Source organism: Salmo salar, chromosome 29 (assembly GCF_965601325.2).
Source record: "Salmo salar chromosome 29, fSalSal1, whole genome shotgun sequence".
Taxonomy (NCBI): domain Eukaryota; kingdom Metazoa; phylum Chordata; class Actinopteri; order Salmoniformes; family Salmonidae; genus Salmo; species Salmo salar.
This window is the reverse complement of record NC_138319.1, coordinates 37620870-37635223: the sequence shown is the minus strand read 5'-3', so window position 1 is coordinate 37635223 and position 14354 is coordinate 37620870. Positions and strand designations below refer to the sequence as shown.

Sequence of the window (14354 nt, the reverse complement as noted above, 5' to 3'; positions counted from 1 at the left end):
AAGCATATTCTCTATTGCTTGAAACAAATGTATTAAACGTGCTGATGTATTTGTAAAAGGTATATTTTATGTTTATTTGTCAGTTTAGAAGTGATATATGAATAAGAGATTAATTAATGTGACATAAATTGTCATATTTATAGAAAGTACGTTATCGGCCATTTTCTCAAAATGAAATGTTCCCCGTGCGCCAGTTCATTTTTCTCAGTCTTTTAAAAGGATGTTCATTCACGTTATTCCACACATAGGAGGTTGGTGGCACCTTAACTGGGGAGGACGGGCTCGTGGTAATGACTGGAGTGGAATCAGTGGAGTTTTTGATGCCGTTCCATTTGCTCCGTTCCTGATATTATTATGAGCTGTCCTCTTGTCAGCACCCTCCACTGACACACACATGCATAATATATAGACTACTTTGGATAAAAGCATCTGCTTAGTGGCATATATTTTATGTATTAAATCCTCTCTGTCTTGTCCCTAGCCATGGTGCAATGCATGTTGGTTAGCCATGTTGCAATGCCTCTCTGTCTTGTCCCTAGCCATGGCGCAATACATGCTGGTTAGCCATGTTTCAATGCCTCTCTGTCTTGTCCCTAACCATGGTGCAATGCATGCTGGTTAGCCATGTTGCAATGCCTCTCTGTCTTGTCCCTAGCCATGGCGCAATACATGCTCAGTAGCCATGGTGCAATTCATGCAAATTAGGTCCATATGGACAGTGGCTCCTCATATAGAATCACATACTTTTACATGCATTGAAGGGAGATAATGGACAGTACTGAGCCCTGAAGGGAGATAATGGACAGTACTGAGCCCTGAAGGGAGATAATGGACAGTACTGAGACCTGAAGGGAGATAATGGACAGTACTGAGCCCTGAAGGGAGATAATGGACAGTACTGAGCCCTGAAGGAAGTGGTACAGTACTGAGCCCTGAAGGAAGTGGTACAGTACTGATCCCTGAAGGAAGTGGTACAGTACTGATCCCTGAAGGAAGTGGTACAGCTCTGATCCCTGAAGGAAGTGGAACAGCTCTGATCCCTGAAGGAAGTGGTACAGCTCTGATCCCTGAAGGAAGTGGTACAGTACTGATCCCTGAAGGAAGTGGTACAGTACTGATCCCTGAAGGAAGTGGTACAGTACTGATCCCTGAAGGAAGTGGTACAGTACTGATCCCTGAAGGAAGTGGTACAGTACTGATCCATGAAGGAAGTGGTACAGTACTGATCCCTGAAGGAAGTGGAACAGTACTGATCCCTGAAGGAAGTGGTACAGTACTGATCCCCGAAGGAAGTGGTACAGTACTGATCCCCGAAGGAAGTGGTACAGTACTGATCCCTGAAGGAAGTGGAACAGTACTGATCCCTGAAGGAAGTGGTACAGTACTGATCCCTGAAGGAAGTGGAACAGTACTGATCCCTGAAGGAAGTGGTACAGTACTGATCCCTGAAGGAAGTGGTACAGTACTGATCCCTGAAGGAAGTGGTACCGTACTGATCCCTGAAGGGAGATAATGGACCGTACTGATCCCTGAAGGAAGTGGTACAGTACTGATCCCTGAAGGAAGTGGAACAGTACTGATCCCTGAAGGTAGATAATGGACCGTACTGATCCCTGAAGGAAGTGGAACAGTACTGATCCCTGAAGGAAGTGGAACAGTACTGATCCCTGAAGGTAGATAATGGACCGTACTGATCCCTGAAGGAAGTGGAACAGTACTGATCCCTGAAGGAAGTGGAACAGTACTGATCCCTGAAGGAAGTGGTACAGTACTGATCCCTGAAGGAAGTGGAACAGTACTGATCCCTGAAGGAAGTGGAACAGTACTGATCCCTGAAGGAAGTGGTACAGTACTGATCCCTGAAGGAAGTGGTGATCCCTGAAGGAAGTGGTACAGTACTGATCCCTGAAGGAAGTGGTGATCCCTGAAGGAAGTGGTACAGTACTGATCCCTGAAGGAAGTGGATCAGTACTGATCCCTGAAGGAAGTGGTACAGTACTGATCCCTGAAGGAAGTGGTACAGTACTGATCCCTGAAGGAAGTGGAACAGTACTGATCCCTGAAGGAAATGGAACAGTACTGATCCCTGAAGGAAGTGGTGATCCCTGAAGGAAGTGGTACAGTACTGATCCCTGAAGGAAGTGGTGATCCCTGAAGGAAGTGGTACAGTACTGATCCCTGAAGGAAGTGGTGATCCCTGAAGGAAGTGGTACAGTACTGATCCCTGAAGGAAGTGGTACAGTACTGATCCCTGAAGGAAGTGGTACAGTACTGATCCCTGAAGGAAGTGGTACAGTACTGATCCCTGAAGGAAGTACTGATCCATGAAGGAAGTGGTACAGTACTGATCCCTGAAGGAAGTACTGATCCCTGAAGGAAGTGGTACAGTACTGATCCCTGAAGGAAGTACTGATCCCTGAAGGAAGTGGTGATCCCTGAAGGAAGTACTGATCCCTGAAGGAAGTGGTACAGTACTGTATAAAGTCACCTCTTCTTTGCTCTCACCCTTAAGTGGTTGTTTTAGATAAACTACAGCTACAACGGAGTATCACCATGATCCTTGAGAGAATACACTCTTCTCATGTCTCTGTCTCTCTACAAATCACATAGGCTGTTACATGGATAACTTAGTATAACAGGACCACATTGTTTTAATAAGACTGTGTTGATTTTACAGTTAGTTCTGCAGATCATGTCAGCCCCAGCAGCCAGCAGTAGCTACCACGGCCCCCGGCTGGCTGTACAGGTATGGATGACGCAGCTCACTAGAAGAGGGGATTTATGTCTGTCTGATAATCTAAGGGCATTATCCAATGGGATCAGATCGGGATACCACGGTCACCTAAGCCTCCCTAGCAGACTGCAGCCTGTACGGGGGATCATTTCAACACAGGTCGAACACAGCAGCCTGCTGTGTATTGTAGTGCACCAGTACAGTACCTCTTCAACCAATTACAGGTATTATATCTCAGAGACACAGCATCATTTTATTCTCTTTTGTTCTGTAATGATACGGCCCTAGCTGTCCTGGAACCCTCTGATTGGCTGCTCTTGTTCTATAATGATACGGCCCTAGCTATCCTGGAACCCTCTGATTGGCTGCTCTTGTTCTATAATGATACGGCCCTAGCTATCCTGGAACCCTCTGATTGGCTGCTCTTGTTCTATAATGATACGGCCCTAGCTATCCTGGAACCCTCTGATTGGCTGATCTTGTTCTGTAATGATACGGCCCTAGCTATCCTGGAACCCTCTGATTGGCTGCTCTTGTTCTGTAATGATACGGCCCTAGCTATCCTGGAACCTTCTGATTGGCTGCTCTTGTTCTGTAATGATACGGCCCTAGCTATCCTGGAACCCTCTGATTGGCTGATCTTGTTCTGTAATGATACGGCCCTAGCTATCCTGGAACCCTCTGATTGGCTGCTCTTGTTCTGTAATGATACGGCCCTAGCTATCCTGGAACCCTCTGATTGGCTGCTCTTGTTCTGTAATGATACGGCCCTAGCTATCCTGGAACCCTCTGATTGGCTGTTCTTGTTCTGTAATGATACGGCCCTAGCTATCCTGGAACCCTCTGATTGGCTGCTCTTGTTCTGTAATGATACGGCCCTAGCTATCCTGGAACCCTCTGATTGGCTGCTCTTGTTCTGTAATGATACGGCCCTAGCTATCCTGGAACCCTCTGATTGGCTGATCTTGTTCTGTAATGATACGGCCCTAGCTATCCTGGAACCCTCTGATTGGCTGCTCTTGTTCTGTAATGATACGGCCCTAGCTATCCTGGAACCCTCTGATTGGCTGTTCTTGTTCTGTAATGATACGGCCCTAGCTATCCTGGAACCTTCTGATTGGCTGCTCTTGTTCTGTAATGATACGGGCCTAGCTATCCTGGAACCCTCTGATTGGCTGCTCTTGTTCTGTAATGATACGGGCCTAGCTATCCTGGAACCCTCTGATTGGCTGATCTTGTTCTGTAATGATACGGCCCTAGCTATCCTGGAACCCTCTGATTGGCTGATCTTGTTCTGTAATGATACGGCCCTAGCTATCCTGGAACCCTCTGATTGGCTGATCTTGTTCTGTAATGATACGGCCCTAGCTATCCTGGAACCCTCTGATTGGCTGATCTCTGATTCTGTTTATTTGATCATCTGACCCTGATTTCTTTATTCAGTTCATATTACTAGAGGCCAGAAACACAGCTGTGTGTGTGTGTGTGTGTGTGTGTGTGTGTGTGTGTGTGTGTGTGTGTGTGTGTGTGTGTGTGTGTGTGTGTGTGTGTGTGTGTGTGTGTGTGTGTGTGTGTGTGTGTGTGTGTGTGTTTTTGTGTTCTTGCTTGCTTGCATGCGTGATGCCATTATTTTCCCTTCAGAGCAGGAAAATACATCACAGGAAGGAAACTAGTCATCTCATCGAGGTCTTTTATTTAGACTGACTTTGCATAATGACTCACATGTCAATGCTCTGTGGGCAAAGATTACATTTAGAACATAACAACACGCTCGCTCTTAAGTATTTGCCTTTCTTCACGCTCTTATTGTGAAGGGATCAGCTAGTTTTCAGGGCACCACTCTATGGTCTCTACATGGATGACTGTTAGAGATGACAGCCATCCTGGAGAGCAGCCCTCTACGTCTCCCACAGGTCTTTCAAGGTTCAAAGCGGAGCGATGATGTGCACTTGTTCATCTCTTCAACCCTGTACCATCCTTACAGTAACTTCACCTCTTCAACCCTGTACCATCCTTACAGTACCTTCACCTCTTCAACCCTGTACCATCCTTACAGTACCTTCACCTCTTCAACCCTGTACCATCCTTACAGTACCTTCACCTCTTCAACCCTGTACCATCCTTACAGTACCTTAACCTAACCTCTTCAACCCTGTACCATCCTTACAGTACCTTCACCTCTTCAACCCTGTACCATCCTTACAGTACCTTCACCTCTTCAACCCTGTACCATCCTTACAGTACCTTCACCTCTTCAACCCTGTACCATCCTTACAGTACCTTCACCTCTTCAGCCCTGTACCATCCTTACAGTACCTTAACCTCTTCAACCCTGTACCATCCTTACAGTACCATAACCTCTTCAACCCTGTACCATCCTTACAGTACCTTAACCTAACCTCTTCAACCCTGTACCATCCTTACAGTACCTTCACCTCTTCAACCCTGTACCATCCTTACAGTACCTTAACCTCTTCAACCCTGTACCATCCTTACAGTACCTTAACCTCTTCAACCCTGTACCATCCTTACAGTACCTTAACCTAACCTCTTCAACCCTGTACCATCCTTACAGTACCTTCACCTCTTCAACCCTGTACCATCCTTACAGTACCTTCACCTCTTCAACCCTGTACCATCCTTACAGTACCTTAACCTCTTCAACCCTGTACCATCCTTACAGTACCTTAACCTAACCTCTTCAACCCTGTACCATCCTTACAGTACCTTCACCTCTTCAACCTTGTACCATCCTTACAGTACCTTAACCTTTTCAACCCTGTACCATCCTTACAGTACCTTAAACTCTTCAACCCTGTACCATCCTTACAGTACCTTCACCTCTTCAACCCTGTACCATCCTTACAGTACCTTCACCTCTTCAACCCTGTACCATCCTTACAGTACCTTCACCTCTTCAACCCTGTACCATCCTTACAGTACCATAACCTCTTCAACCCTGTACCATCCTTACAGTACCTTAACCTAACCGCTTCAACCTTGTACCATCCTTACAGTACCATAACCTCTTCAACCCTGTACCATCCTTACAGTACCTTAACCTCTTCAACCCTGTACCATCCTTACAGTACCTTAACCTCTTCAACCCTGTACCATCCTTACAGTACCATAACCTCTTCAACCCTGTACCATCCTTACAGTACCTTCACCTCTTCAACCCTGTACCATCCTTACAGTACCTTAACCTCTTCAACCCTGTACCATCCTTACAGTACCTTAACCTCTTCAACCCTGTACCATCCTTACAGTACCTTAACCTAACCTCTTCAACCCTGTACCATCCTTTCAGTACCTTAACCGCTTCAACCTTGTACCATCCTTACAGTACCTTCACCTCTTCAACCCTGTACCATCCTTACAGTACCTTAACCTAACCGCTTCAACCTTGTACCATCCTTACAGTACCATAACCTCTTCAACCCTGTACCATCCTTACAGTACCTTCACTTCTTCAACCCTGTACCATCCTTACAGTACCTTAACCTCTTCAACCCTGTACCATCCTTACAGTACCTTAACCTCTTCAACCCTGTACCATCCTTACAGTACCTTAACCTAACCTCTTCAACCCTGTACCATCCTTTCAGTACCTTAACCGCTTCAACCTTGTACCATCCTTACAGTACCTTCACCTCTTCAACCCTGTACCATCCTTACAGTACCTTAACCTAACCGCTTCAACCTTGTACCATCCTTACAGTACCTTAACCTTTTCAACCCTGTACCATCCTTACAGTACCTTAACCTCTTCAACCCTGTACCATCCTTACAGTACCTTAACCTCTTCAACCCTGTACCATCCTTACAGTACCTTAACCTAACCTCTTCAACCCTGTACCATCCTCGGACAGTGTGTGTGTGTGTGTGTAGTGTGTAGTGTGTGGTGTGGTGTGTGTCTGTGAGAGACATTTCGTGAGCCATTGTCTGATGCAGTGAAACCTCAGTTCCTCAGTCAGCATCAACGTTATCAAGATCCATCCAGCCTCTGCCCATCCAGCCTCTACCCATCTAGCCTCTACCCATCTAGCCTCTACCCATCCAGCCTCTACCCATCCAGCCTCTACCCATCTAGCCTCTACCCATCCAGCCTCTACCCATCCAGGCTCTACCCATCCAATCTCTGCCATTCATGCTCTACCCATCCAGCCTCTACCCATCCAGCCTCTAACCATCCAGACCCTACCCATCCTGCCTCTACCCATCCAGCCTCTAACCATCCAGCCTCTAACCATCCAGCCTCTAACCATCCAGCCTCTACCCATCCATCTTCTACCCATTCAGCCTCTACCCATCTAGCCTCTACCCATCCAGCCTCTACCCAGCCAGCCTCTACCCATCCAGCCTCTACCCATCCAGCCTCTACCCATCCAGACTCTACCCATACAGACTCTACCCATACAGACTCTACCCATCCATCTTCTACCCATCCAGCCTCTACCCATCCATCCTCTACCCATTCAGCCTCTACCCATCCAGCCTCTACCCATCCAGCCTCTACCCATCATCCTCTATCCATCCAGCCGCTACCATCCAGCCTTTACCCATCCAGCCTCTACCCATCCAGCCTCTTCCCATCCAGCCTCTAACCATTTATCCTCTACCCATTCATATTCTACCCATCCAGCCTCTACCCATCCAGCCTCTACCCATTCATCCTCTACCTATCCAGCCTCTACCCATCCATCCTCTAACCATTCATCCTCTAACCATCCAGCCTCTACCCATTCAGCCTCTACCCATCCAGCCTCTACCCATCCAGCCTCTACCCATTCAGCCTCTACCCATTCATCCTCTACCCATTCAGCCTCTACCCATTCAGCCTCTACCCATTCATCCTCTACCCATCCATCCTCTACCCATTCATCCTCTACCCATTCAGTCTCTACCCATTCATCCTCTACCCATTCATCCTCTACCCATCCAGCCTCTACCCATCCATCCTCTACCCATTCATCCTCTACCCATCCATCCTCTACCCATTCATCCTCTACCCATTCATCCTCTAACCATTCAGCCTCTACCCATTCATCCTCTACCCATCCAGTCTCTACCCATTCAGCCTCTACCCATTCAGCCTCTACCCATTCATGCTCTACCCATCCAGCCTCTACCCATCCAGCCTCTACCCATTCAGCCTCTACCCATTCAGCCTCTACCCATTCAGCCTCTACCCATCCAGCCTCTACCCATTCAGCCTCTACCCATTCAGCCTCTACCCATTCATCCTCTACCCATCCATCCTCTACCCATTCATCCTCTACCCATTCATCCTCTACCCATTCATCCTCTACCCATTCATCCTCTACCCATCCAGCCTCTACCCATCCATCCTCTACCCATTCATCCTCTACCCATCCAGCCTCTACCCATGCAGCCTCTACCCATCCAGCCTCTACCTATCCATCTTCTACCCATCCATCCTCTACCCATCCATCCTCTACCCATCCATCCTCTACCCATTCATCCTCTACCCATCCAGCCTCTACCCATCCATCCTCTACCCATTCATCCTCTACCCACCACACACCACACCCAGATGGTAAGACATGGGATCAATTACACAAAAAAGAGATGGGCTTTGAAGTTTTTGTTTTTTGATTGAATATTGAAAAGTTTGATTAAATATATCTGCTTAATATGAATATGATTTCCCCCGTCTACATTGCCAGCTAAGTAATTATTTAGCTAAACCCCATACGTAGCCTTTCCACAGACAGGCGACCGGCCCGGATTATTTGTGCTTCTACTAAGTGGAACATTGTCAGGCTTCTGAAATCTACTGCCAAATACTTGTCTACTAATCTGAGTCTTGTCTTGTCTGAGTCTTGTCTTGTCTGAGTCTTATAGTAGTCTCGTCTGAGTCTCGTCTGAGTCTCGTCTGAGTCTCGTCTGAGTCTCGTCTCAGTCTCGTCTCAGTCTCGTCTGAGTCTTATCTAGTGAGTCACTGTTGAAGTAATGCATCTGACAGAAGTCCGTCAGCATCTACCCTCCTCTAATCTCATCCCATCTACCCTCCTCTAATCTCATCCCATCTACCCTCCTCTAATCTCATCCCATCTACCCTCCTCTAATCTCATCCCATCTACCCTCCTCTAATCTCATCCCATCTCTCCTCTAATCTCATCCCATCTACCCTCCTCTAATCTCATCCCATCTCTCCTCTAATCTCATCCCATCTCTCCTCTAATCTCATCCCATCTACCCTCTTATCTCATCCCATCTACCCTCCTCTAATCTCATCCCATCTACCCTCCTCTAATCTCATCCCATCTACCCTCCTCTAATCTCATCCCATCTACCCTCCTCTAATCTCATCCCATCTACCCTTCTCTAATCTCATCCCATCTACCCTTCTCTAATCTCATCCCATCTATCCTCCTCTAATCTCATCCCATCTACCCTCCTCTAATCTCATCCCAACTCTCGTCTCATATCATCTCTTGTCTCACCCTCTTGTCTCATCTCATCCAAGCTCGTCTCATCTCATCAAATCTCTTGTCTCACCATCTCGCCTCATCTCATCCCATCTCTTGTCTCACCCCCTCCTCTCGTCTCATCCCATCTCTTGTCTCACCCCCTCGTCTTGTCTCATCCCATCTCTTGTCTCATCCCATCTCTTGTCTCACCCCCTCCTCTCATCTCATCCTATCTCTTGTCTCACCCCCTCCTTTCATCTCGTCTCATCCCTACTTCCCTTTAATTAAGAATACAGAAGATGAGAAAGCAGTGACTAAAATGTAAAACAAGGAGACAGGGATACAAAACAGAAAGCCACTCAACATTAATGAAGCCTTTTTTCTCTGCTCTTCCAGCTAAGTGGGCTTCAAAGCTGAAAGCCGCATTAAGATGCAGAGACACAGAGTCCAACTAATGTGAGAACACCAGCCTCTGCCATATGGACACATTGATAGACCGTAATCCATTTGTGGCTAAAGAAATGAGCACATCGTACTCAGAAATAGCCTATGGGCCAATGCAGCAGTATGCCTATAACTTTTTAACTAAGTAATCAATCAACTGGGTTTGGCCTGAAGCTTTTCTCTAGCGAACTTGCAACATTGTATTAACTGGCCTATTCCGAGTCCTCAGAGTTTCCCAGACCAGTGAGCTCAGGACAGCTGTTAGTTTCCCCCATTATTTTATGACGTTTCCACTGGATAATATGACATCATCAGATTATGATATTTTTCTCTTTCACACCGAGGCTTGGTGAGGCCGGGAGAGTGTTTTTCAAATAATGTGAGAAACTATAATCTTTCATAAATGGATGTTACAAAAACAGTTTTCATTGTCTTAATGTGTGAGGGGAAGAAAAATGACGACAAGCTCAGTTTATTAGTGGTGGACGTGGAAAGTTAAGATCACTTTATTAGTGTCTATCTCCCCCTCTATCCAGGGGTCTAACCAGTGTTTATCTCCCCCTCTATCCAGGGGTCTAACCAGTGTTTATCTCCCCCTCTATCCAGGGGTCTAACCAGTGTCTATGTCCCCCTCTATCCAGGGGTCTAACCAGTGTTTATCTCCCCCTCTATCCAGGGGTCTAACCAGTGTTTATCTCCCCCTCTATCCAGGGGTCTAACCAGTGTTTATCTCCCCCTCTATCCAGGGGTCTAACCAGTGTCTATGTCCCCCTCTATCCAGGGGTCTAACCAGTGTCTATGTCCCCCTCTATCCAGGAGTCTACCCAGTGTCTATCTCCCCCTCTATCCAGGGGTCTAACCAGTGTCTATCTCCCCCCTATATCCAGGGGTCTAACCAGTGTCTATCTCCCCCCTATATCCAGGGGTCTAACCAGTGTCTATGTCCCCCTCTATCCAGGGGTCTAACCAGTGTTTATCTCCCCCCTCTATCCAGGGGTCTAACCAGTGTTTATCTCCCCCCTCTATCCAGGGGTCTAACCAGTGTCTATCTCCCCCCTCTATCCAGGGGTCTAACCAGTGTCTATGTCCCCCTCTATCCAGGGGTCTAACCAGTGTTTATCTCCCCCTCTATCCAGGGGTCTAACCAGTGTCTATCTCCCCCCTCTATCCAGGGGTCTAACCAGTGTCTATGTCCCCCTCTATCCAGGGGTCTAACCAGTGTTTATCTCCCCCTCTATCCAGGGGTCTAACCAGTGTTTATGTCCCCCCTCTATCCAGGGGTCTAACCAGTGTCTATGTCCCCCCTCTATCCAGGGGTCTAACCAGTGTCTATGTCCCCCTCTATCCAGGGGTCTAACCAGTGTTTATCTCCCCCCTCTATCCAGGGGTCTAACCAGTGTCTATCTCCCCCTCTATCCAGGGGTCTAACCAGTGTCTATGTCCCCCTCTATCCAGGGGTCTAACCAGTGTTTATCTCCCCCCTCTATCCAGGGGTCTAACCAGTGTTTATCTCCCCCCTCTATCCAGGGGTCTAACCAGTGTCTATGTCCCCCTCTATCCAGGGGTCTAACCAGTGTCTATGTCCCCCTCTATCCAGGGGTCTAACCAGTGTCTATGTCCCCCTCTATCCAGGGGTCTAACCAGTGTCTATGTCCCCCTCTATCCAGGGGTCTAACCAGTGTCTATGTCCCCCTCTATCCAGGGGTCTAACCAGTGTCTATGTCCCCCTCTATCCAGGGGTCTAACCAGTGTCTATGTCCCCCTCTATCCAGGGGTCTAACCAGTGTCTATCTCCCCCTCTATCCAGGGGTCTAACCAGTGTCTATGTCCCCCTCTATCCAGGGGTCTAACCAGTGTCTATGTCCCCCTCTATCCAGGGGTCTAACCAGTGTCTATCTCCCCCTCTATCCAGGGGTCTAACCAGTGTCTATGTCCCCCTCTATCCAGGGGTCTAACCAGTGTCTATCTCCCCCCTCTATCCAGGAGTCTAACCAGTGTCTATGTCCCCCTCTATCCAGGGGTCTAACCAGTGTTTATCTCCCCCTCTATCCAGGGGTCTAACCAGTGTCTATGTCCCCCCTCTATCCAGCGGTCTAACCAGTGTCTATGTCCCCCTCTATCCAGGGGTCTAACCAGTGTCTATCTCCCCCTCTATCCAGGGGTCTAACCAGTGTCTATGTCCCCCTCTATCCAGGGGTCTAACCAGTGTCTATGTCCCCCTCTATCCAGGGGTCTAACCAGTGTCTATGTCCCCCCTCTATCCAGGGGTCTAACCAGTGTCTATGTCCCCCTCTATCCAGGGGTCTAACCAGTGTCTATGTCCCCCTCTATCCAGGGGTCTAACCAGTGTCTATGTCCCCCTCTATCCAGGGGTCTAACCAGTGTCTATCTCCCCCTCTATCCAGGGGTCTAACCAGTGTCTATGTCCCCCTCTATCCAGGGGTCTAACCAGTGTCTATGTCCCCCTCTATCCAGGGGTCTAACCAGTGTCTATCTCCCCCTCTATCCAGGGGTCTAACCAGTGTTTATCTCCCCCTCTATCCAGGGGTCTAACCAGTGTCTATGTCCCCCTCTATCCAGGGGTCTAACCAGTGTCTATGTCCCCCTCTATCCAGGGGTCTAACCAGTGTCTATGTCCCCCTCTATCCAGGGGTCTAACCAGTGTCTATGTCCCCCTCTATCCAGGGGTCTAACCAGTGTCTATGTCCCCCTCTATCCAGGGGTCTAACCAGTGTCTATGTCCCCCTCTATCCAGGGGTCTAACTAGTGTTTATCTCCCCCTCTATCCAGGGGTCTACATGTTCGGCCTGTTCACCGTGGACATCTTTGTGAACGCCGGCCAGGTGGTGACTGGGAATTTGTCCCCCCACTTCCTGACGGTGTGTAAGCCCAACTACACAGCCCTGGGCTGCCAGCACACCCTGATCTACATCAGCCAACAGGAGGCCTGCACCGGGAACCAGGAGGATATCCTGCGCGCACGCAAAACCTTCCCCTCCAAAGAGGCTGCGCTCAGCGTCTATGCAGCCTTCTATCTTGCTGTGAGTGAGAACTAAAGATTAGTAGGAACCAAAAGATACAAGTTGAATAGTTGAGTCGGATGTGTTATAACTACTAACTAACGGAATGTAATAACTAGAGTAAGTGTTTCCATATTGATGATATGTGCAGAATAGTAGGATTTCTGACATTACAGACATCCCTGCGAAATCTTAGGACATTCTATGAGGGACGGCCTTTATAACAGTCCTTGAAGAAACAAGTGGACTTAGTAAGTAGGCCTAATAGATGCCAGGTCTTGAATGTGCTGCTATTCAGCTGCTTCTTTGATGGCTATGACGAGATGTGGAGAACACTGCTAAATATATCCTGTTAGTGTGTAAACCCCTATAAGCCGTTCATCAATTCCTGTCAGATTGGGCTTAACTCTCGTGTCCGGAAATCTTGTTTTCGTTTTGGACGCTGGATTCGAGTCGAAGAGTGTCTGGTGGTGAGATACAATTGGTTGAAGATTTCACATTTGATATTTAACTTTGTAAAATCCAATTTCTTCCATGAAGCCCGCAGAATGCAGATCTATTTTTCTCTGTATTGTATAGGACTGGAGCTTTGGTTATTGTTATGCAAAAGACTGTCGGTCTCAGAGTAATTGACCAAAAATTAACATAAACACGTTTAGCATCTCCAGGCCTACAGGCCACATAAAAGGCCTTGAGTGCATACATCTACTCCACGCTGGTCTACTCTACACGCAAGCACAGACGGACGGACGGACGGACACACACACACACACACACTGAAACAGTCCTGACTGATTCTTGGATGTATTTTTCTATCTTGGCTACGAATATCCTATTTGGCCACTGAATGCAATCTGTTTGGCTGTTTGCTGTAGATCAGAGAAATGGCTTAATATAACGTTCTGACAGACATGTACATTCTTAATCCATTCCTTACTTCGATATTCGTGTATTTTGGGTTATATGTTGTGAAACTGTTAGATATTACTGCACTGTCGGAGCTAGAAGCACAAGCATTTCGCTTCACCCGCAATAACATATGCTAAACACATGTATGTGACCAATAAATTTGATTTGATTTCGATAAACTTTGAATAATAGCCTGGCCATTTATTTCCTTAAATCACTGAACACAACAGGCAGTTGTGACAGGCTTCTATTTGTGCCAGGCTTCTATTTACTTAATGCACAGAGCTTTTGCTCATTTGCATAAACATTTTTTTAATTACAGCATTCACTTCCATCATTTTAATAAATTTCTTGCATTTCCTGCACTGTGTCATCATTTACACACTATAGCTGGTTTCCATTGGCGACGACAGATTTGCATACGAATATTCAAAAATCTGCATAAATCAATATGCGCATTTTCCCACCAGAGATTTGTTTCCATCAAACGGACTTTTTGTGGATAAAGTCTGCGCGTGATGACATAGTGCACATAAACATGACTTTTACCATTAAATTCTCATGTACTGAATGAAAAAAAAATGAAAAAATGTAAATGGGTTTCCATCGCATTTTTTAAATCTATTGATGGTTTTGTCACAAAAACTGGGTAGGTTATATAACGAATGTACCTACAGCCTTGGCACAGATGCTGTACAGTGCGGGTAGCCTACCTACGTTTTGAGATTATTATGGATAAGATAAATATTATTTTGTTTTTGTTAAATGGCAGCCAAACATCCATCATCATATCACCAGAATAACACCCTC

At 47.0% G+C, this 14354-nt stretch overlaps 1 protein-coding gene across 1 annotated transcript in view; it reads left to right on the top strand.

Annotated features, from left to right (window-relative positions):
- Positions 1 to 13617, top strand: part of LOC106590655 (phospholipid phosphatase-related protein type 5-like) — a 69061-nt gene extending 55444 nt beyond the window's left edge. Inside the window, exon 3 of the mRNA XM_045710981.2 lies at positions 12406 to 13617. Within this exon, the coding sequence (XP_045566937.2) occupies positions 12406 to 12671 (266 nt within the window). The 3' untranslated portion in view covers positions 12672 to 13617. The remainder of the gene's footprint in view (positions 1 to 12405) is intronic.
- Positions 13618 to 14354: the final 737 nt, after the last annotated feature.